We start from the raw sequence: 21,310 nt of genomic DNA on the forward strand, positions 1-21,310 counted from the left end.
TATGTCAATTATTTTCGACCAGGGTATGCTAGGATTCCAAGTCTTTGCAAAGGATGCCTAGATGGAACGGGTGGTTGGGAAGATCCTTATTGAACTCTTGTATAAGCTTATTTCTCGCAGCTCTCTTCTCATTGGAGAGTATCTGATCGCACAGTTAGTGGCCCGTAATCGTGAGCTTTGGGGTAGTGACAGTTAGAACTAGACTTTCTTGTGTTGGTCATTTGATGTTAGAGGGTCTCAATTCGGTGCCTTCGTCAGTCCCGGTAGGAGTACGCAGCGGTATAGGCGCCATTTCTAGTGAATATTGATGCCTTAATGCCTGATTTAATCTGGTCATTGACCGCTCTTTACACCGCCCTGCACAATGTAATGTAAAATGAAGCTTTTCATTTACATACAAAGTGAGATATATCGACATTCTTGGACGGTTTGCAAGTGTCAAAAAATGAAGCTTTTCATCTCCATAAGGTGAGATATCTGCATTTGTATGCTGATGAAAGGCTTCATTTTTGAGAGTTATAAGCGCCAGCAAAATCAGCCCTGGAGGCTACATTGATTATTAATACTTGTTCGGTCCTAATTCGGGCCTTCAGGCCAATAATAGGCATCAAGGCATCAACATTTACCGGAAATAACCCTGGGTTTTGGCAGCTGGCGCCTATACCGCTGGGTAGTCCCAGGTTCTTTTACGGTTCACATCGTGGTCTTCTGGCCAACCGCCAATATATAATATATACCTACCTATAGGTATTAAATATTCAATGTCATCAGTTAAACGTTTGTGACGGTTGGAATTCCCGACATCGGCTGTTCGGCATTGTCTCCGATAAGTGGTGGGGACGGACGGGACTTCCAGAATTGGAAATCAGTCAATTTGTCAGCCGATTATATATAAATGAGCATTTTTGCCTCTACGCCTGTGAATGTCCCTGAATCAATTCTGAATCTTTTAGACAATAAATACAAATGGGATCTACTTCATTTAGCTCCCCGTCAATCCACCAGGCCGAGGGTCTGCCTTATTATACCCCCGCCAACAATGCTGGAGCAGCTGTAAACCCGCAGGACCCCAACACCCCGACGTTGTTCCGCCCTTTACAAATTCGAAATGTTACATTCAAGAATCGCGTGGTAGTGGCGCCTATGTGCACGTACTCCACTGAATCAGACCCAACTTCTCCGGCTGTAGGCGCTCTCACAGATTTTCACGTCGCGCATCTCGGCCATTTGGCCACAAAGGGTGCCGGTCTAATTCTGATTGAAGCCACATCCGTTCAGCCCAATGGTCGAATTTCGCCCAATGATTCCGGTCTTTGGCAAGTCGGGACAGACTCCGAACAGTTCAAAGGACTCCGCCGCGTGGTGGATTTCGCTCATAGTCAAGGGGCCAGAATCGGCATTCAGCTTGCTCACGCCGGCCGGAAGGCTAGCACGGTGGCACCCTGGCTCGCAGCCCAAGCGAAGCAACGCGGCATCAAAGCTGATGAAAGTGTTGGTGGCTGGCCATCAAACGTGGTTGGCCCCTCTGGCGGGGAAGAGCAAATTTGGGCACCTGGTGATCAATTCTGGCCCCCTCGTGAGCTTGAAACGGTCGAGGTTGAAGAACTTGTCCAGGCGTTTGCAAGAAGTGCGGGGCTTGCTGCACAAGCGGGAGTGGATGTAATTGAGATCCATGGTGCCCACGGATACCTGATTCATCAATTCCTCAGCCCCGTTACCAATCGACGAACAGACAAGTATGGTGGCAGTTTTGAGAACCGAACTCGGTTCGTATCCGAGGTGGCTACTGCAATCCGCGCCGCCGTGCCAAGTGGAATGCCCTTGTTTCTTCGTATCAGTGCGACGGATTGGCTCGAGAATCAAACTGTCGCAGCAGGAACCGGAAGCTGGGACATGCCATCCTCAATTCAACTGGCCAAATTATTACCAGACCTAGGGATTGACTTTCTGGATGTCAGTTCAGGCGGTAATCACAAGAGCCAACACATCGAGCCTCATACGAACTATCAGATTGATCTTGCTGGCCAAATTCGTCAAGAAATCCACGCCGCTAACCATACGACGCTGGTTGGGGCTGTTGGCTTTATTACAGAGGCCGAGTCCGCTCGCGATATTGTTCAGGGCGCAGAAGAAGAGGCACAGGCGACTGAGGCAATGCTGTCTGGCCCCAAGCCTCAGGCTGATGCTGTGTTAATGGCCCGTCAATTCCTGCGTGAGCCCGAATGGGTGCTCACGGCGGCCAAGAAACTGGATGTAAAGGTATCTCTCCCATGGCAGTTTACCCGAGGCTTACTGTAAAGTGGGCACACATCATCCATAGATTAATGTCTTTTTGATTGCGACCCTTTGATTTCCCTCTCCCGAGTCTTAGTACGGACTGTAGTACTGAGTACAACGTAGCCGTAATACTATGCAGCGCAAGACTGAGACAGGGGGAAGATATTGGACGATCATTTCCATATTGGAATTCACTGTCCCCTCTCATGCAGACTTCTGTTTCAACATTCTGCACGAGGGCTCTCGTCTGGTCCCTTTATGGCCCAGGTGACTTGTCGTATATGAATCTACGGCGAATGGTGTGCTTGTTATCAAACACAACTTCCTCACAGCTCCCGGACTTCCCGCGCTGTCTAGTCGCAAGCCAATGATTGATCAACGTGCACCGCCAAGCCCCGGGCCAAGACTCGGGGTACTGGGGTGCCGATGTTACAATGCATTTGGAGAGGAATCGATATTGGATTCGCATTGTTTATGTGAGGGGTTTGGCTCGACCTAGCAGATAAAGCCGGAGTATAAAATCCTAGTTCCAACTTGGAGATGTGCTGTATTTACCTACATTCTTGACTGTAGCCTTGATTACTCAACGCATTCCAATTGGAATTCACAGTTCAATCGAAAAACCGTTGATATTTGTTAAAAAAAACCACAATGGGCATATCTCGCGCTGCCTGGGTTCTGGCCTTGGCCTTTCAGCCTTTCCTAGGCGGAGCCTTGCCTGCCCCATCACCACCTGGAATTCCGTCTACCTCTACTGCAACGAGTGAGCTGGCCGGATTGACCGTTGCTGCACAAGGATCCCAGGATGGATATAGCCGTGACGAATTTCCGCACTGGATTACTATCAGCGGGTGAGTGGATAAGAACTGTGAGTCTTGAAGTATTAGCAGCTCAAACTTCTGTCGGCAGAAATTGCAACACACGCGAAACAATCCTCGAACGGGATGGAACCGACGTGGTCCAAAGCTCCAGCTGCGGTGCTACCAGTGGATCCTGGGTTTCTCCGTATGATGGCGAGACCTGGACAGCTGCAAGTGATGTCGACATCGATCACCTCGTCCCATTATCAAACGCATGGAAGGTGAGACAGGCATATCTGACAAAATAGACGACTCGGGATATTAATGAACATGGGTAGTCCGGGGCCTCCAGCTGGACTAAAGCAGATCGTCAAGCTTTCGCCAATGACCTCAAGAATCCCCAACTCTTAGCAGTCACCGACAACGTGAACGCCTCAAAGGGCGACAAAGGCCCAGAATCTTGGAAGCCCCCACTGGGTACGTCTGAAACCGTTTGTATTGTGTGACCTATAAATCGTTGACATCGAAATAGCTTCATATTACTGCACTTATGCCAAGATGTGGGTGAAGGTGAAATCAGTCTATGATCTTACCATCACTTCGGACGAGAAGGCTGCTCTTGTCGAGATGCTGGATACTTGTTGAACTGTTTATTGCAAATCCTATGCTTGAGGCCTCAAGCCACTATCATATAACAGGGATAGCTAGACCTCGCGGAATTGTACGTATATTGGAAACGAGTATGTGACGGAAGGGTGGAGACTAAACTGCAATATAAGAAGCTTCCAAATTGTGGTAAACAACCTGAAACATGGATTTCATAACTAACGGCATTTGGAGAAAAGACATAGCTAGATATGATAGTGCATTATTTAGAGAAAGCGAAGACATTGCGACCAGTGAGGATAAAGTGATCTCCCAATGCAATGGCAAACTCGGGATACGTCTACGATACGGTAGTATCATCTCACTGACTTGGTTGCTGTGAATGAATGGGGCTTTAAAGCAACAAGTCTGCAAAGTTTAGACACATCACAGACGATAGATATGAAACCACCCTGAACGGGCCGCCCCAGGCCTTCAACATGATCAAAGTCGTAGTAATTATTAGATCAAACGATTATAACAAAGCCATTCCTTGAAAACGATCTCGGAGATAGTCTGTCTAGATGGCTCTAGACACTGTGTTTATCTAGGCGGTATTGGCACCGAACATGGTTTGCGAAGTTTCCAGTGTGCAATTTCGTCGGATCGATAATCGGTCCATTGGCGTCGAACCTGTAGTGCTATTACAAGCCAGCTTAAAGTAATACCTCTCGTAGAAGGCAGTGGCAATTGTGGGGTTTGTCCAGCAGAAATGTATTGTGGCAGTATGTCCGGTCTATAGATGCAAAGTCCTGGAAATACCTCGAGACAAAATCCAACCACGTCGTCGTACATGTGGCCACAGGAGTTAATCCTCATGAATAATGCTGGGGCTGCCTCCTAGTGTCGATTAACTGGATTAAAAGAACCGGAGTGAGAGACGCCACTGCCATAATCCCACACATAACACCAGCAGCGCCGCTTAGCCCGAGTTTGGCATACATATCAGGGAAGTAGAATGGACCGCACTAAAGAGACATTTCAGTCAGCATTTATGTTGAAGTAAAGCCAAATATTTTGTTGGGACTCACAAATCCATAGATCTGTCGACAGAGGTTGATAAAAACACCAATGCTGGCAGAGTGTTCCTTGTGGCTATCGACCGCGAAGGATATGAGGGTGGTAGTGAGCACCTGGTTTCCAAAGGCCGCGATAGCCATGCCGATGCATGGTGTAACGTTCCAAGTGGTTGACCTTTCTAATTGGAAGCCCCAGACTAGTAGCCCCGCGAAGACAGTGCCATATCCGATATATGACAACCACAAACGATCCGCAGGGATGGTATAGCCCTTCCGACGCCGGAGAACACCCAGGAACCAATCTGACATTGGTCCACTAACTTGTTCGCCAATAACGGAGCCGATGATGATGGAGATGAACTGGTAGCCTACTTGTTGGGCATTGAAGTGAAATTTCTCGCCGAATATCAGTGGTGTCTCAACGATGATAGCGATGTTAGCGTAGGCAAACTCGACGCCATATGCAATGCCCGGAATCAAGATGCGAGGGAAGCTCCCTAGAAAAAGGGGAGCGATGAAGTTTCGCATCTCGAAGGGGCGTAGGTCGATCCGACAAGGGACGAGCCGGCTCCAGCCATTGGGTTTCGGATGGATGGGTATATCCTTGACGTATAAAGTTTCGTCACCGAGCAGGACGTAGGCAATGAATTGAACGCCATTAATAATTGCGAATATCCAAAATATCCAGGGCACTCCTAGGTGTTGCACAACAAACCCATTTATGAATGCACCGCCGGGGATCCCGATAGTGATCAGCAGGGTCCACCATCCCAACTTCCGGGCACGCTCCTCAGGGTAGCACAGTTCCGTCACGACACCGCTGCCAATTCCGAGTGGAGGTGAAATGAGCCAAGCTGCAATAGCACGAGTAGCCATCTGCGAGCCAAAAGTTCTGCAGAACACACCTCCGATATTACACACCATGGTGCCGAGCACCGAGAACATGAAGATGTGGTAACGGCCATAGCGCATTGTGATAGGAATCCAGAAGAATGGGGCAATTCCTAAGACCAGAATCTTGAAAGGATAAAGATACGTTGTTAGCTTATATCTAGGTGAAGTGAAAGAAAATATACACACCTGGACAGATGTTAGATAGCTAGCCTGAGGGACCGTGATGTTGTACTCTTCCGCCATGGCTTCATATCCAGGAATGATCCCGGCGGCCATGAAAACGCATACCATCGAGTGGATAGCAACCATCAGGATTTGGGCATTTCGCTTCCAAGCGGGCCAGTTGATCGGTGCCTCTGGTGCTTGGGTGTCCGAAGTCGTAACGGAGACGTCCTCCAGGTGGGTTGACTCTTCGAATCGACCCTTCCTTATGCTGCTGAGGGCCATGTCGTCTGATCGAATAGCCCCCGCTGGGGAGACATTCTCGTTCATCTTATGCGGAAATTGTGAAATTGTGGCAGTGAAGCTTAAACGAAGTCGATGATTGTTTGATAATCCTAAGTCGAAAGTCACAGGGGCAGTGATGATCAAAGAACGAGATGCAATTGACTTAAATATAAAGTACCCAGAAGCAATCCATAAATAAATTCGAAGCCTTGCAAAAACACGTAAGGGACTCGTTCTAAAGCTTGCGGGGCCCCATGGGGAATACTTCAAGACGGGAATAATTCCGTGCTAAGCTTCGAATACCCTCCGGACGTAACAAGCATATAGTAGATCTGTTCAAAATTTTCAAAAGCCTTAATCTCATGGCCCTATCCACACGTCACCTACGCTTAGCGAGTATATCGCCTATTGAAAATACCCTTGTGAGACTGCCGACTCTACGTCCCGGACCCGAGGCTCGGATTGGCATCCGCTCGCAAACTCGGGATGAGTTCCGGAGTTCCTAAATTTCAGACATAATATCGCGTAGTAGAGGGGTAGAATAGGTATAGGTAACGGAAGGACTTACAGACTTTGCAATTTCAATAAACTACGTCCCGTAAGGAGGCAGCTAAAGTGATATATCATAAAACTTGACATAGTGTCGAATCCTTCTCTATTAATTGGCTATAATAAGTACGTTTTAGTAGGTAAAACTCATAAAACCCATAAAACCCACCGAAACCCGCGAAAACCCGCGAAAACCCATTAAGAACCCATAGAGCAAGTCGTAATACCAACTATAACCTACAAGACTAAATAAATAAAGGAGTTTTAGCCTTAAATTATACTGATTTCTAGAGAAATCAGACTTTAAGGAGTGTATTGATATATAAATCATTATATTTATCCTACATTCTACACCACAACGCTAATTGACGGTAAATCGGCTGCCGAAAAAGGCTACCTTGGACGCCGGTTTAAGCTCCCTTTTTACCAAAATCTTAGTCATCCCAACATCACGTGTGCAGGTTTTACTTTTGATCACTGAGCACAGTGCTTCGGTGCTCAGTGAGTGAGCACTCAGGGTTGCTCAGTGATCCTTAGGACAGTGTGACGGAAGAAGAAGGATGGCGCCCATTAGGAGTGCAGTGCCAGATCCACTGTACTCCCTTGATCCAAACGCGTGAACGGCAGCCGACGGGTTGGATGGTTGCGCAAGAGGTGGCGACTCCGTTGATACGAGGGAGCCGTGGAGGGAGAGATAGTGGGAAGGGGGAAAGGGCCCCTCACCCTCATCGAGCGGTGATGGGGCCATGACATTCGAGGGCGACCAATTAGAAACTCGTATTTTGAGGTTCAAGAAACGGTCGTCCAGTGGGCTGGCAACCACTTTTCTAGCTGTCGGCAGGCCTGACAGCACTCCCGCATAGCAGCCTATATTTAGAGCCAGCTACATCGGCAAATGAATTCATCATCATCATCATCATCGCCGGAGTGGTCCACGGGTGGTGACATCTGCGAAGGGGCATAACGGCCAAAGGTTAAATGCCTGAATTTTCAGGCCTGAATTTGCCTGAATTTGCCTGAATATTGTCTCATTTTATTCTGGCAGAAATTAAAATACCTGAATTACTATGACAGATACCTTAATAAGCAAAGTACCTACCTACCTAGGTAGGTAATGGATTTGAAAAATGAAGCTATTCCTACCATACAAATTTTTGTATACATCCATTTCTAGGCGTTAAAGCTGTTGCGACTGACAAAATATCTCTGCTGAAAAAGTGAAGTTATTCCCACTATACAAATCCTAGAACACCATTTTTCTCGGCGTTGAAGCCTTTAACTACGTAATTGCCCCCCTCTTTTCTTCTCTTTTCTTCTCCCCTCTACTACCCCCGTACGCCTACTGTGGCCGCCGCTCGAAGCTTCTCTTGAGGTAATCTATACGTCCTTATATTTCTGTTGCCGATGCTGACGATTTGTGAGGTGGGAATAGCTTTAATTCGAGGGCTTATGCGGTCAGGGGTAGTGTTCAACGCCGGGGATTCGAACAAGGCGACGATTTGTGAGGTGGGAATAGCTTCAATTCTGAGGAATTTATTATGGTATGTGGGAATAGATTCAATTTACAGTACACGGTATAGAGCGGTGGCAAAAGCGGTCTATAATTCAGGCACATTCAGGCACATTCAGGCGACAGGCCTGAAAATTTAGGCATCTGACATTTGGCCGTTATGCCCCTTCGCAGACATCGGACTTTTTCTGAAACTCCGCGGACTTTCAACGCCAATTTCCATCTCCATATCCCCATGGCTCCAGCATTCAGGGGGGAAGGGAAAGCAATACAAAATGAATTTAATCCAGATGGTTTATAAAATTGGATCAATTCCTGTTTTCTCATCTCCTCCACCAACCTCACATCAATCTATATCTCCTAGCACATCATGTCGTCTACCGACGGAGGATCCACCACTCCCACCTTGATGAGCAAACCTCACGACAAAGAGGAAATCATCTCGAGCCCAGGGGCCGCCGAGAAGGCTGAGCCGGAAACTGAGCCGACCAATTTCTCCTCCACCTTCCAAGAGGCTGTCTTTATTCTCATCATTGGCTTGTCGCAACTATTCTCCGTCGGCGGTCTGGGCAATGCCGCCTACTCAATGGAACAGATCGGTACCTCTCTCGGCACAAACAGCAATGGACAGATGTCATGGTTCCTAGCCTCCTATTCCCTCTGCGGTGGTGTCTTCGTCCTAGTCACCGGCCGCCTGGGTGATCACTTCGGCCACAAATACGTATTCCTCTTCGGCTGGATCTGGATGGCCATCTGGTCACTGGTCTGCGGCTTCGCCCACGACGTCGTTCTATTCGACATCGCCCGCGGCATGATGGGAATTGGCAATGGCGCACTAGTCCCCAACTCCTTCGCGCTGCTGGCGCGTGCGTTCCCACCTCTGTCGGTCAAGAAGAACATCGCCTTCGCCTTCCTGGGCTTCTGCGCTCCCGCGGGCTACATCTTCGGTGGTCTGATCGGAGCCGCCTTCGGCGAGAAAGTCACCTGGCGATGGGGATTCTGGTTCTGGGCCATCGGCTGCCTCGTTCTCAGTTTGGCGACTTTCGTCATTGTTCCTCACCGAATCGGCTCCCCGATTCCGGGACTAAGTCTCCGCCAGTTCGACTACATCGGTAGCTTGCTCGGCGTGTCAGCCATGATCCTGTTCTCCTTTGCCTGGAACCAGGCTTCGGTCGTCGGCTGGCAAGAGCCCTACACTTACGCCCTGTTCATTGTCAGCGTCTTCCTGCTCGTCGGATTCGTCTTCTCCCAGTCCCGCGTCTCTGCACCCGTCCTGCCCAATTCCCTCTGGGGACGCCCTGGCTTCTCACCCGTGGTCACTGCCATGGCCTTCGGTTGGATGTCCTTCGGAATCTTCCTCTACTACACCACCGTCTACATTCTCACTGTCCATAAAACTCAGCCGCTTGCCGCAGTGGCTCAAATGGTTCCCCTGGTCATTGGTGGCATGTTTGCTACGACGGCTGTTGGACTCTTCGTCGCCAAGACGCCTGTCCAGTACATCTTCGGCGTGTCCATGTTCTCCTTTTTCATCGGCAACCTGCTCATGAGTTTCGTCAACTACTCGAACGTATACTGGGCCTTCATCTTCCCTGCTTGTCTGTTTGTTGTTGGTGGGCCTGACTTGTCGTTTGCCTCGTCCGGAATTCTCATTTCCAACGCCGTCCTCCCTGAGGAGCAAGGTGTTGCGGGATCCTTTATCTCAACGGTTGTGCAGTATTCCATCTCCATTGGTCTCGGTATCGCCGCTACTGTTGAGTCTCATGTCAATGAGGGAGGACAGAACCCTATTCGCGGCTACCGCGGTGCCTTCTGGTTGGGAATTGGATTCGCGGCTGTGGGATTCTTTGTTGTAATTTTCTTTGTTCGTGACCACAGGTTTGAGTCGAAGGCGAAGGACCAGTCCGGCCCTGAGGCCATTTCCGAGACGGCGGATCTTTGAAGCGATTTGTGATACACTGATTGTGGTTTTGTTTCTTTCACTCCTGTTGGCCGGTATTAACCAGCCCAACATAAATAATAGATACGTTGGCAGAAATGGTATATTTGAACAGATTTTTTCGGAGATGATAATTTGGTAATCGAAAATAAATGGACTATCTTCACTCGAGTAGATGCTAGGCAATTTACCTAGTCTTCGCCCTTTCTGTGGTCTCCTATTTGGCTGGTATAGTGAGAAGAAAGACCCTTGCGTCGTCCGCTGCCCGTTCTATGAGAATCTGTCGGATAAAAATGGGTCTTACATTACTAGTTCACTCGACTTTTACAGCACCCACTTGCTGACTGATAACTAGATAACTAGTTAGTTACTTGTTGGGGCATTCCACTGCTTAATTAAGCCCGCAGTTGGTTAAATATTCGCAGCATTAGACAGTCTATGAGAGTACACTCAATATATGTTATCGAACCTACCATTGGTCCTTTCGTATACTAGCGCGTACCGCTTCTCTTGGAATCGACAGAATCTAACGAACTGAAGGAGTGTGTTATGGGAAGTGGCAAAAGGATGATATTCCTATGTACCTAATAATAGCTACTAAAAGATCTAGAGCGGTGTGCGAGGTCATGTGACCTCCACCGGGAATATCCCGTAACAGAGTGTTAAATTACCACTAGCACCCTTTCGGGTATGATTATTCAGCATGTACTCGATCCGCCGCCTATTTGTACGGTAATCACAGGAAACTCGACCTTTTCTTCAACCAGACATCAATTCAACATTCTGTCTATTGGCCATGCTCGGTACTAGCCCGTACAGATTCCTTCTGACTTGACACAATCCTTTACGCCGTGGCACATCGATATCGTGTTTTGTAGAGTGACTCAACCTCTGGAAATTCGAATTCCCCACCAAGCTCAAAGAGAGTAGGCTCAGCCGGAGTATTGTTGGTCTTGCAAGCCCTAGAAACAACCAGTCTCACTTGTAATCGTTCATCTAGTTCTATCGGATGTCAAATTATGAGGAGTTTATAAGAAAAGAATAAGTAAAATTTCATCCTATAATGTCTCCGTATATTTTCATGTCATCTAATAGCAAAACGAACAAAAAAAATAAAAATAAAACAGTCACGACAAAGTACAATCTAGTTGACGTGCACACGCCAGTGCTCACGGTGACCCTCAGTGAATGCTGTGCGAGTGTGGTGGGTGGTAGCGTTATCGTTGAAGACGAAGTCACCAGCCTTCCACTGGTGACGGTATACGACCCGGTGATCGTACAGCAGAGCCGTAAGCTTCTCGCATAGCGCGTCGCTCTCAGCCTCAGACCAGCCAACGACCTGAACGATAGTCGGCTTGCTGCTTCCAGCGATGCACTTGGATTCGGGCCAGGGCTCGTGGATGCGGAAAGTATCGGCACCGGTCTCCGGGTGGGCGACGATGAAGGGCAGGTGCAAATCATGGCCGCCGAAGGCATCGTTGGCTTCTGTGAAAGTCTTCCATTTCAGCGAGCGCAGTTCCTCAAGAGAAATGGTGTCGGGCCCGAGGAGCGGCAGGAGGTTGCGCGACGACGCAAAGAGCGTCAGACCACCCTCGGACTGCGAGGCCGCGCGGTTACGGAACATTTGGAAGAGAGGCGGCGTGGAGATCCATTCGCCGGTCTTCTCATTCTGGACCATCTTGAACACACCATCGTAGTGGAAGGGCATAGCCTCGCGCGTGAGCACGTTGTTCATGTTGATGTCTGCATTCTCGCGAACCTCGAGGATATCACCAAACGGCCACTGCTGGATCTCACCAAGCTGACGCGCCTTCTCGCGGAACACTTCCTTCTCGATTTCCATTGTGAATCCACGCAGGAGAAGAGGCGCAGAGGATAGAGCAAGACGTCGGACACGCTTCATATCGACGTCCTCGAACTTGAAGGGCCCGTGTCCTTCCTTTGGACAGACCTTCATACCGCAGGGGAAAAGCGGTTCAAAGTCGACCTCCATGCCTGGCCAATTGAAGAGGTCGCATTTGGCACGCAGCAACCATGGGTGGCCTGCAGCGTTGTTGACCACCTCAAATTCGGTCAGATCGACGGTGGATGCGTCGACCACGCGCAGGCTGGCGTCGGGAAGCAGTGTCAAGGCCCCATGCCACGGGGTGATGAAATCAGGGTTAATCGCAGGGGGGAACAGGTCAACAGTGATTTTGCCAACGTTGTTGGACTCATGGATTGACAGGCGGATGGCGGATGGCGCAGCCGATGCCAGCAGAGTGAAGTAGGCCTAGATCTGTTAGCCCGGTCGGATCACCGGAGGAGAGATTACAGTTACCTTGCCTCGCTGGAGCATAGCATTCTTCAAGGCGGTGGGATTGTTGCTCTCCGGGAGAGCCGTGTCGTAGTGTCGGCTCGTCGCTTGCCGATTATCATCCTCGGCCGAGGGGACGTGGGAGATTGAGTGGTCGAGGTGGTTGCGGGTCTTGGTTACAAAGTCGGAGTATTCCTCAAGGGTCTGGGCCTCCTGTGGCACAATGCCGGCCAAGGCCCCAGGGCGGGTGAATTCTAGATGGCGAAGGCCCAGAGATGCGGCGAGCTTTTGCAGCTCTTGGTGATAAGCGAAAGCGTCACTGTCGGCGATGTTCAGAATATCTCAATCAAGGTTAGCCTTACGCATCGAAGAAAAATGAAGACGAATGCTTACCGCCATATACTGATGCATCCGACACAATCACAACGGTGGCACCGCCCTCGTAGATTTCGGCAATAGAGTCGGCGAATCCATTGAGCGTCTGCAAGGCGATCTCTTCGGCCTTGTCTGGAAGAGGGCCTAGTGTCTTGCGCTTGTTTCTTCCCTCGGCTGGAGCCTTGAAGGGGAAAGCTGGAAGGATGAAACGGACAGCCTCCTTGTTGGAGACAATGTCTCCGATCTGCTTCTCGAGCGTGGGGACGAACTTGGAGAAGCGATCGGGGACGGTGGCGGAGCGGTGGCGGTATGCAGCAATGATGGAGACAATTTGTGAGACCTTAGTCTCGATGTCGGATAGAGGCTTTCCGGCGTAAGGCATGTTGCGTTTTGAATTGATATTGATCCGATTACTACCAAGATGCTCTGGTCTGGTTTGAGTCCATCTTGTCGCGGGACAAGTGATCTAATATATCATTGTCTTGAAAGACTGGCATCCAGTATTGTCCGGATGCCAACCCTTCCGAATTGATGCCCTCCGACCATGATCTGGTGAGACTGCAAGATGGATGGAAGCAGCACGCGGATTCCGCGGATCTCTCCCCAGACGGGTTCCATGCCAGCGCGTCCACGTCCACGGACGGTGTCCATGAGAATATCTCATCATGCATCGGACTCCGGATACGATAGAGAGCCATTTATCTGATTTGTAGATCGTTCCAGTTTTGTCGAAGAAGGCTCTCTTCTTTCTTCGGCGTCTTCTTGTCCCCGGTCGGGGGATCGACGCACAGGACTGGTCTCATTCCGCTGGAGTCAGCACAGAGTCTGATTCAACGGTCTCGATGCTGTCCATGCTTTATGTATGTGCTCTTCATTCAACATATATGAATGTTGTAGCCACCATGGTATTCAAGAGGAATAGTCAAAGAGGGCCCATTTAGAGGGGGGACGCATTCCCGTCTCATGTGATCAGACACCTTCATTATCTGGACATGTACTCATTGATCTAGAGAGATATCTGTGAAAGTATTCTAAGGATATTCCTTTCACCAGTATAACAAATGTAAATAAATCATATCAACCTCCGAGTACCAAGACGGCGATCACGGGAGTTGGACCGATTCCGCGATTCCGCCCCCACTTGACGTTGGGGGCCGAGCCGAAGGGGTTTAGTACGTCGATGCAGGGGGATGTCCAACTTGCCTTCTTACATCACACTCGACATGGATGTTGCCCACCCCCGCAAGAAGCTCACCCTCTCCTGTTCGCGATGTCGCGCCTCCAAACTAAAATGCGATCGCAAGGAGCCTTGTGTGAGTGTGCCTAAAATCTTATGGAATTGCGAACTCATTGTTTCTAGTTGGAATGCGTGAAGCGCGACTGCGCCCACCTATGTACCAAGGGTGAGCGTCAACCGAGAGCCAAGCGGACCAAAACCCAACGTACAGAACAAAATCGCAGCCAAGTGACGCCGGAGGAAGAGGAAGAACCGGAGGTCGAAGAAACGGCGCAGATCTTGGAGCATTTCGTGGATGTCATTCCTATGCCCACCGAATCAGCGGACGTGGCCCCTGACATCCCCAATCGATACTGGGTGACCCAGGATCCGCAGAGGCTCGACCAAAAGTTTGCCTTGATCCGAGATGTGGTTCACGCCCTGCCAGAATGGAATATCATCCAACTCCTCTACGAGGTCTTTGTCACGCGTTGCCAGGGACCACTGGGAAATGTGGTGCACACCCCAAGCTTCATGAAGCAAGCCGATCAATTGCGTCACTGCTTAAGTATGGCTTCCCCCGACGCGGCCATCACCAGTTCGCTATCTCTGGACTCTCTTGCTGGTTTGCTTCTCGCGGTGCCGCTCTCCTCCAAACCCACTGGGTCTAGCGTCGGCTGACTGTTTCCACGCAGCTCGTGCTTGGACTCGCCTTTCATCCAACCCCGTCTCTTTTGGGTGTCCAACTCACCCCGTTGACTTTCCGTGTAGAGCAACTGCGTGCCTCGGATGAGCCTGCAGCGACATGGCGGTCCCTCGGCGTGCGTTGTCTCCAGGGAGGTATTTCCCTCTTTTGTGGCTCTATCTCCAGCTTACAGGCGGCCATCATGCTTCTGTTGGATACAAAAGAGACCTCGTTGGGGCTTGATGCCGTCTTGGTTACCGCCATTTCGGGTGCGCGCAAACTTGGATTGCATCGCTTGGGCAATGCCATTTTGGATGCCTCGCCTTCCTTAGATTATGGCTCTGCGACCGCTGAACCACCTCACATTCGCACCGAGATTGCGATTCGGATTTGGTAGGCACCCCAAATACCCGTATTCTTTCACTTGGGGCGAAGCGCTAATCATTCGGGACCACTAGGTGGACTCTTGTCTTAAGAGACTGGTCGCGCGGACAAGCTCTTGGCTACTATACCATCCGCCCCTCACAATTTAATACCCGGATGCCATTGCACCTCAACGATGACGATCTGCTCAGGGCACATGGCAAGATTCCCGAGCGCCCTCGGTCTGAATTTACCATGCTGTCCTATACGGTACACGCGTTGGAGTTGTCCAGCATTGTGCGGGAATTAATTGATCTCGGGGACGCCGCAAACGAAGCTGCCCAGCGGCGCCAGCACCTCAATCGAAAATACGAAAAGTATGTGGCAAGTTTGCCGTCTTACTTTAGATTGGGAAGCACCGTCGGACTCACAGCCATGGGTCCCATGGCCGCCATCCCAGTCCAACGATTCATGTTGCATCAACAGCTGTGGAGTCTCCTCCTCCGCCTGCATCGCTCTACTCTCTCTTCTCCCATGGGACGCGCATCCTGCCAGCAGCTGGCTCATAACATTATCAACACGCAAGCCCAGATCCAAGCCCGCTGCACAGTTTGTGGCTCACTATCCACCAACGAAACGCAACTCTTCAACGCGACCGTTGTGCTGGTCTTGGGGCTGCTGTTTGATTCTCCGTCGACCGAGGCCGAGCGCTCGAGTGCCCAACTCGGTCGCTTAATGACGCGAGACCATATTCGGGAGGCCATTGAACTGTTGCGTACCAAAATTTCGCCTGAGGGATCCTCCGAAGACGCTATACCCCAAGAACCGCTCCAAAGCTCGGTGTCGCGCAGTGTTGTGGCCCTCGAGGCACTGATGAAGTTGGAAGAGGATTCAGGTGACGGTGTCAACCGCCATGCGGGATCGAACCAGAAGCGTCCCCTCTACCGCCAGGTGGTGGAGATCCTGAAGACCTTGAATGGTCCAACCACTCCCGCTGATTTACCCGTTCCAAGACTATCGACCCCTGGGGACACCTCTTTGACTCTCTCCAATCCTGTCGCGGACGGCTTCCCCGATCTAGATGTAATGCCCATTCTGTCTAATGGACTGAGTCCTAATATGTGGGACTTCTTGGACTTCCAGCTACCGGAAGATGTAGGCAAAGAGAAGTTCTTGCCTATGGCCGGAGACGTTTACGGGGCAATGGGTGTTACCCACGCTTTGTATCCAAGCCAAAGCAGTAGCCTCTCGGGGACGCGCTTGACCCATGAATCCCCGTCGTCTATGGGGAGTGAACCCACGTTGGACCCCGCGACGACCCCTTCGAGCGCTGACGCCTTTGCGGCTGCTAACTTTTACGAAGTCATGGGAAATGGGGGCCTTCCTCCCTGGTGAGACATTGGCTGACCGGTTGCACTCGGACTATATGCCCAGTATGTGTGTGACATCATTTACCCCGACCCATCGCTGAATGATATACAGGCTACCACAACTATATATATCCTTGTATGTACATGTAGAGCGTACCACTTCCTGAAGTTTTAGAGCCTTGTCAAGGCCTGTCGTAGCCTCATTGCCATTCTCAACGTTAGGCTGCCCTTATGGCGCGATTGTGATGGGTTCTTTCTTCAAGAGCCAGAGTAGAAAAGCAAAACAAAAACAAAAAAAGGACAGAACGCGAAAAGAAGCAATGAAAGATACGCAAGAGATTCGAAATCAGATCCCAGAATAGATATTGTATTTTACAGGAAACTGTTGTACACATGCTACCTCTGCGCCCCTCTTCCTTCCTGTCCATCCCTAGCAACATGCTTTATCACCATATATTACTCCTCAGCGTCGCCCAATGTTGGGCCTAGCAATATGGCTCCGAGACTTCCCCCGCAAATCTGTATCTCATCCGTGATATGATAGAGATCACTCAGCACTCTGGCGCCACTGCAGCCTTCTATTGGATGTCAAACGAGTGTATGTTATAGGCGAAGGCTGCGTGTGACGGAGAGGCCAAGACACTAGGGAAGTGGAAGAAGAATATTGCCCAGATTGTTGGGAATGAATTCGAGAGAGTGTAGTGGTAAAGCTCGCGAAGCTTACCAGATGGAGACTCTCTGTGTCATTGATTCATCCACGCTTCTTCCAATCTGTAGTTCCAAAGGCTGTTTTTTTTTCCCTTTGCTACTTGTAACTATACAATACCCCCTACTTAGGGTAGGCTCAATGGCCTTGCAGCACTACTTACAAGAATCTACCAATCTGATCGCAGCATAAGATATAATCAAAACATCATTCATCAATAAATTCCTATATACATCCTCCCAAGAGGGGATTGAATACCATCCTCTAAGAGCCATCGCTAGTAGGCAAATCCACAAATGGATCATCAGCGGGATCCGAGTGCCACCGGTACTCCAGCCCGAAAGCCGTCATACGCGCAAACGTTAAAGCCTTTTCTCGGCTGTAGCCCGGGATAGGCGTCGCATCCCCGCGGAGACCGACCTTCTGCGTCTCCGGGTGGGCCTGACGATCTTCAGGCGCCACGTACGTATTCGCGATAAACGCAAATCCTGCGTCAATTCCAGCCGTCACGCCAGATGAGGTCAGGAATTTCCCATCATGGACCCAGCGGGCGCGCTTTTGCCACTTTACGCCGGGGTCTGGAGATTACGAATGTTATTAGTCTGGTTTTACGAGAACGCAAGCTGATTGCATGACAGTATTGGAAATTGACGTACGCTTGGGAGTGACTTCGTCATAAAGACGCTTGTTGGTGGTCGCCTGGCGACCGTCCAGACGGCCCGTGGCGGCGAGGAGAATTGATCCGGTACACACGGTGAAGACGTTGGGGGCCCGATCGACCAGCTGACCGATTTGCTGGAGTAGCATCGGGTCCCAGACCAGCGGCATCATGCCGAAGCCGCCTGGGATGAAGAGGGTGTCGAAGGAGTGGTCTTCGCGCAGGGCTTCGGCCAGGGAGATGGTTCCCACGATGCCCATGCCATTTTTGATGGAGGTTTCAATGCCTTGGGGTGAGGCGAAGTGGTGGAGGTTGACGAATTCCAATTTGTAGTAGTCACTCCGGGGAACAATTGCGCCAAGGGGACCGAAGAGATCGAGAGCCTCAACTTCGCTGTATACTAGCGATAATATACGGTGATGGGTGGGCATTTTGCTTTCTGATTTGTTGGACTTCGGTTAATATGAAGAAAGAGGATGGAGAAGCTAAGAGTTGAATCTCACGTCAGATGAGCCTCCAGGTACTTATAGTCACCAGGCTGTAACGCAGGCATGTCAGACTCAGATGCAAAACTCCATGGAGTTTTGGCGGAGTTTCGACCATCCGGGGACTCGGATTCTCAAGTTCCTCAGCGTTACCCCGGTCCAGTTATCCGCGGAAGAAAATCCTACACGATACACACCAAGCTAAAGTGAACCTCCGAGCGGTTCGGCCCGATCCCTGCTCATTGTTACGTACGCCCTTTATTTATACTCTCCAATTTCCTTTTTCTCCAGACCAGATACTTTTGCTCCGTGGATTGAAAGAACTGAAAGACCAAACAAACAACTCCAAAATGCCGGCCAAGTATGGATCACCTACAGTGGGCAGAGACGTCGATACCCAATGGGTCCAATGGCTCGCCAGACGCAAAACCCCAATTGCTTCACCACCATCTTCGTCGACCCCGGTGCCAATGCCATCAGCCACCCTTTATGACTCGGGTCCTCTGCACTCCCGCAGTACCGCCACCAGCTACTTTGCTCTACTCTCCGCTGCCCAAGGCCAGCAGCAACCACGTCGCCAGGGCAGGCCGCAGACACCGTCTCCATCAATGGACTCCTCCTGGGGGACCTGGCTCTTCGACCGGGGGCCACGAGGATCCAAGCGGCCAACAAGTGCAGGAGTCAATCCGCAGATGCAAACCACTTCAATCGAACCGCAATTAACATCCACGGCTCCCGCATTCGCGGTCTCAAGCCTTGACTCCCTCCACTTCCTTTGACTACCCCGCTTATGGACTCGGAGTCTATTCCCGGGGTTTCGGATGAGGCGTTGGGTGAATTTGACTTGGGCTTGGACTTGGATTTGACGGGGCAAGATGCTGAATTGCATACTGGGTTGGATGAAGAGTATTCATTTACGATGGAGACGCCCGTGTGTTCTGGGAAGCGCGGTCTTGATTCTCCGTGGGAATTGTCGGTCAGTAAGAAGCAGATGGTGGATTGTCGGTCGGATCTTGGTAGGGCTCGGAAATGAATATATGGATGCGAATATAGGCCTTATTCGAATATCTAAGTCTCGTATTCGCGCGAATAAGCCCATTATTCATATTCGCATTCCATTCTATTCATTTTATTCAAATCCCACGCATTAATAGTTCTTCCGTTACTCCGGTTTGGGTATTACCAAAATACCGATTTGACCAGGGGTTTAACGTAATTTTCAGAGGGATTGTCATTACGGCCTTGCCCAAGCAGGAAAAGATCAATTACCATGCAAACTGTCTCGTTTACATGAGAAACAAGGCGGGCGCAGTAGTGTACGTCATTGGCCTCTAAGCCCGGAATATCTTTAAAGAATCAGTAAGATAGAGAGAAAGACTTGGGGGTGGCAGGGTATTAGGAAATGCACGGACCTCAAAGCCCACGTCGTGAGCTCGAAACCAATCACGTTTAATAAATGTCGAATGGGGCGAAACCCGTTCGGTATGGTAATGAGAGCTAGCATTCAGAGAGACCTCGAGAGAGATGTGTGTATTCCGAAGGCTGTAGGGGGAGGGGGATATGTACCTATCCGTGCCCTATACCCTAGAAACCACCTAAACAGGAAAGGAGCTATAAAATACAGGTGGATCCGTTCTACTCGACAATAAACACTGTCCCTCTCTCACAAAGAAGTTGTTCACCTAGCCTTTTTGGAAATATTTTTGATTTAATTGATTTAAGTTAATTTAATTAATTTAATCGATTTCTCACCACCAGCGTTCTTTCACCGCGGTTCACTCCATTTAGTGCAGCCCATCAACAACACTGCGCATGACATCCTTACGGTCAGAAGATGACTGACCCTACAGTCGGATGGATGGATGGATGATTTCATTTACCCTGACCCCTCGTCGAAGCGATATGCAGGCTACCACAACTGTATATATCCATGTACGTACATGTATCGTGTACCACTTCCTAAACGAACTTAGAGCCTCGTCGGGGCCTGTCTTGGCCTAGTAGCCCTCGTTGCTTGTCCTGCTCCCTTTGTGGGCTCGGCTACCCCCCGGCACCCCGGCGTCCCGGAACCCCGCACCTCCGATTTCCCGAGTTTAGGGGAAGAGCACCAATCACGCGCACGATCGCGTATTTCAAACTTTTTCGACGGTTTTTACCTTTCGGCACCGTCCACAATACCCACTTTTCGACGATCAACGAGATCATCGGTATCGTTAACATCAACAACAATTTTTTTTCGATCACCTCGTTATAACTCGACCGTGATCACCTTAACGCGACCGGTATTCGGAACGCGCAATCATTCTTTTCTCGAGAACTACGGCAACGGATTCTCGATACACACAACAACGGTTTTTCAGAACAACAACAACTATAAAGCTAAGGCTAGGGCTAAATATAAACTATACAAGTTATAAGAGCCAGTGCTAGTGCCAGGTAGGTACCTGAAGCGAGAGCTAGAGCAAGTTGTAAGAGCCAGAGCCAGAGCCAGGTCAGAGCCACATTTGAGCGAGAACCTATTATACTAGAGCTAGTTGCCGCCTAGTATCAGTGCTTTTTGCTAGAGCGAGTGCCGCCTAGTGTTATTACTAGTCCCTATACCATTGCTAGTGCTTATTTGTTAGTTCGATATTACCTTTCTACCATTCGACATATTTCTACCATTCGACAAATTTACAAAGGGGTTTTTCTAAAGGATTAAGGGGGTGCATTGGAAGTGTATTCGGAGTTCTACATTTGGCGTCAGTTCTGAGGGGGTGTGTTGGGATCATGGCACATGACCTTGTTTGTCAGAACTGTCACATGTCAATAACCAGATAGTCTCCTCTCCTCTCTCTTCTTCTTTTCCCCTTCTCATCATCCAGAGATCGTCAACCATCAGCGGTTAGCCTCAATTCCATTGCATTGCTGATCTCTTCTCTTCTCTTCTCCTGACTCGCTGTCAATACTCGACCACGTCGATCGTATCGTCGATCACGTCCTTGATAATATTTTCGACAACGTCTACGATAATATCCTCGATCACGTCCTAATCACGTCCTCGATCACGTTAGAATTTACGAAAAAAGTGATAAAA

The 21,310-nt window shown here is 49.8% G+C and overlaps 10 protein-coding genes across 10 annotated transcripts; 6 read left to right on the plus strand and 4 right to left on the minus strand.

The window, feature by feature from the left end:
• Positions 1 to 966: 966 nt before the first annotated feature.
• On the plus strand, positions 967 to 2,298 carry N7516_001914 (NADH:flavin oxidoreductase/NADH oxidase; the record flags this gene model as incomplete). Its single annotated transcript, XM_057214634.1, has 1 exon — positions 967 to 2,298. The coding sequence occupies one exon, from the start codon at positions 967 to 969 to the stop codon at positions 2,296 to 2,298; it is 1,332 nt and encodes a 443-aa protein (XP_057076517.1).
• Positions 2,299 to 2,928: 630 nt separating this feature from the next.
• Positions 2,929 to 3,722, plus strand: N7516_001915 (HNH endonuclease family protein; the record flags this gene model as incomplete). Its single annotated transcript, XM_057214635.1, has 4 exons — positions 2,929 to 3,128; positions 3,187 to 3,358; positions 3,416 to 3,554; positions 3,610 to 3,722. 4 exons carry the CDS (start codon positions 2,929 to 2,931, stop codon positions 3,720 to 3,722), a joined length of 624 nt encoding a protein of 207 aa, XP_057076518.1.
• Positions 3,723 to 4,537: 815 nt separating this feature from the next.
• On the minus strand, positions 4,538 to 6,127 carry N7516_001916 (uncharacterized protein; the record flags this gene model as incomplete). Its single annotated transcript, XM_057214636.1, has 3 exons — positions 4,538 to 4,690; positions 4,754 to 5,758; positions 5,822 to 6,127. 3 exons carry the CDS (start codon positions 6,125 to 6,127, stop codon positions 4,538 to 4,540), a joined length of 1,464 nt encoding a protein of 487 aa, XP_057076519.1.
• A 1,027-nt stretch (positions 6,128 to 7,154) lies between these two features.
• On the minus strand, positions 7,155 to 7,379 carry N7516_001917 (uncharacterized protein; the record flags this gene model as incomplete). Its single annotated transcript, XM_057214637.1, has 1 exon — positions 7,155 to 7,379. One exon carries the CDS (start codon positions 7,377 to 7,379, stop codon positions 7,155 to 7,157), a length of 225 nt encoding a protein of 74 aa, XP_057076520.1.
• A 1,132-nt stretch (positions 7,380 to 8,511) lies between these two features.
• On the plus strand, positions 8,512 to 10,083 carry N7516_001918 (uncharacterized protein; the record flags this gene model as incomplete). The annotated part of the gene is made up of 1 exon (XM_057214638.1): positions 8,512 to 10,083. One exon carries the CDS (start codon positions 8,512 to 8,514, stop codon positions 10,081 to 10,083), a length of 1,572 nt encoding a protein of 523 aa, XP_057076521.1.
• A 1,141-nt stretch (positions 10,084 to 11,224) lies between these two features.
• On the minus strand, positions 11,225 to 13,133 carry N7516_001919 (isocyanide synthase family protein; the record flags this gene model as incomplete). Its single annotated transcript, XM_057214639.1, has 3 exons — positions 11,225 to 12,352; positions 12,401 to 12,717; positions 12,770 to 13,133. The coding sequence occupies 3 exons, from the start codon at positions 13,131 to 13,133 to the stop codon at positions 11,225 to 11,227; spliced, it is 1,809 nt and encodes a 602-aa protein (XP_057076522.1).
• An 837-nt stretch (positions 13,134 to 13,970) lies between these two features.
• Positions 13,971 to 16,410, plus strand: N7516_001920 (putative C6 transcription factor; the record flags this gene model as incomplete). The annotated part of the gene is made up of 4 exons (XM_057214640.1): positions 13,971 to 14,064; positions 14,112 to 14,606; positions 14,663 to 15,045; positions 15,111 to 16,410. The coding sequence occupies exons 1-4, from the start codon at positions 13,975 to 13,977 to the stop codon at positions 16,408 to 16,410; spliced, it is 2,268 nt and encodes a 755-aa protein (XP_057076523.1). The 5' UTR covers positions 13,971 to 13,974.
• A 945-nt stretch (positions 16,411 to 17,355) lies between these two features.
• On the minus strand, positions 17,356 to 18,180 carry N7516_001921 (uncharacterized protein; the record flags this gene model as incomplete). The annotated part of the gene is made up of 2 exons (XM_057214641.1): positions 17,356 to 17,669; positions 17,748 to 18,180. The coding sequence occupies 2 exons, from the start codon at positions 18,178 to 18,180 to the stop codon at positions 17,356 to 17,358; spliced, it is 747 nt and encodes a 248-aa protein (XP_057076524.1).
• A 404-nt stretch (positions 18,181 to 18,584) lies between these two features.
• N7516_001922 (uncharacterized protein) lies at positions 18,585 to 19,013 on the plus strand (the record flags this gene model as incomplete). The annotated part of the gene is made up of 1 exon (XM_057214642.1): positions 18,585 to 19,013. One exon carries the CDS (start codon positions 18,585 to 18,587, stop codon positions 19,011 to 19,013), a length of 429 nt encoding a protein of 142 aa, XP_057076525.1.
• Positions 19,014 to 19,024: 11 nt separating this feature from the next.
• N7516_001923 (uncharacterized protein) lies at positions 19,025 to 19,267 on the plus strand (the record flags this gene model as incomplete). Its single annotated transcript, XM_057214643.1, has 1 exon — positions 19,025 to 19,267. The coding sequence occupies one exon, from the start codon at positions 19,025 to 19,027 to the stop codon at positions 19,265 to 19,267; it is 243 nt and encodes an 80-aa protein (XP_057076526.1).
• Between the last annotated feature and the right edge of the window lie 2,043 nt (positions 19,268 to 21,310).

The sequence above is a fragment of the Penicillium verrucosum genome, assembly GCF_028828655.1.
Source record: "Penicillium verrucosum strain IBT 35672 chromosome Unknown utg000001l_segment0_segment0, whole genome shotgun sequence".
In the NCBI taxonomy this organism is placed as follows: domain Eukaryota; kingdom Fungi; phylum Ascomycota; class Eurotiomycetes; order Eurotiales; family Aspergillaceae; genus Penicillium; species Penicillium verrucosum.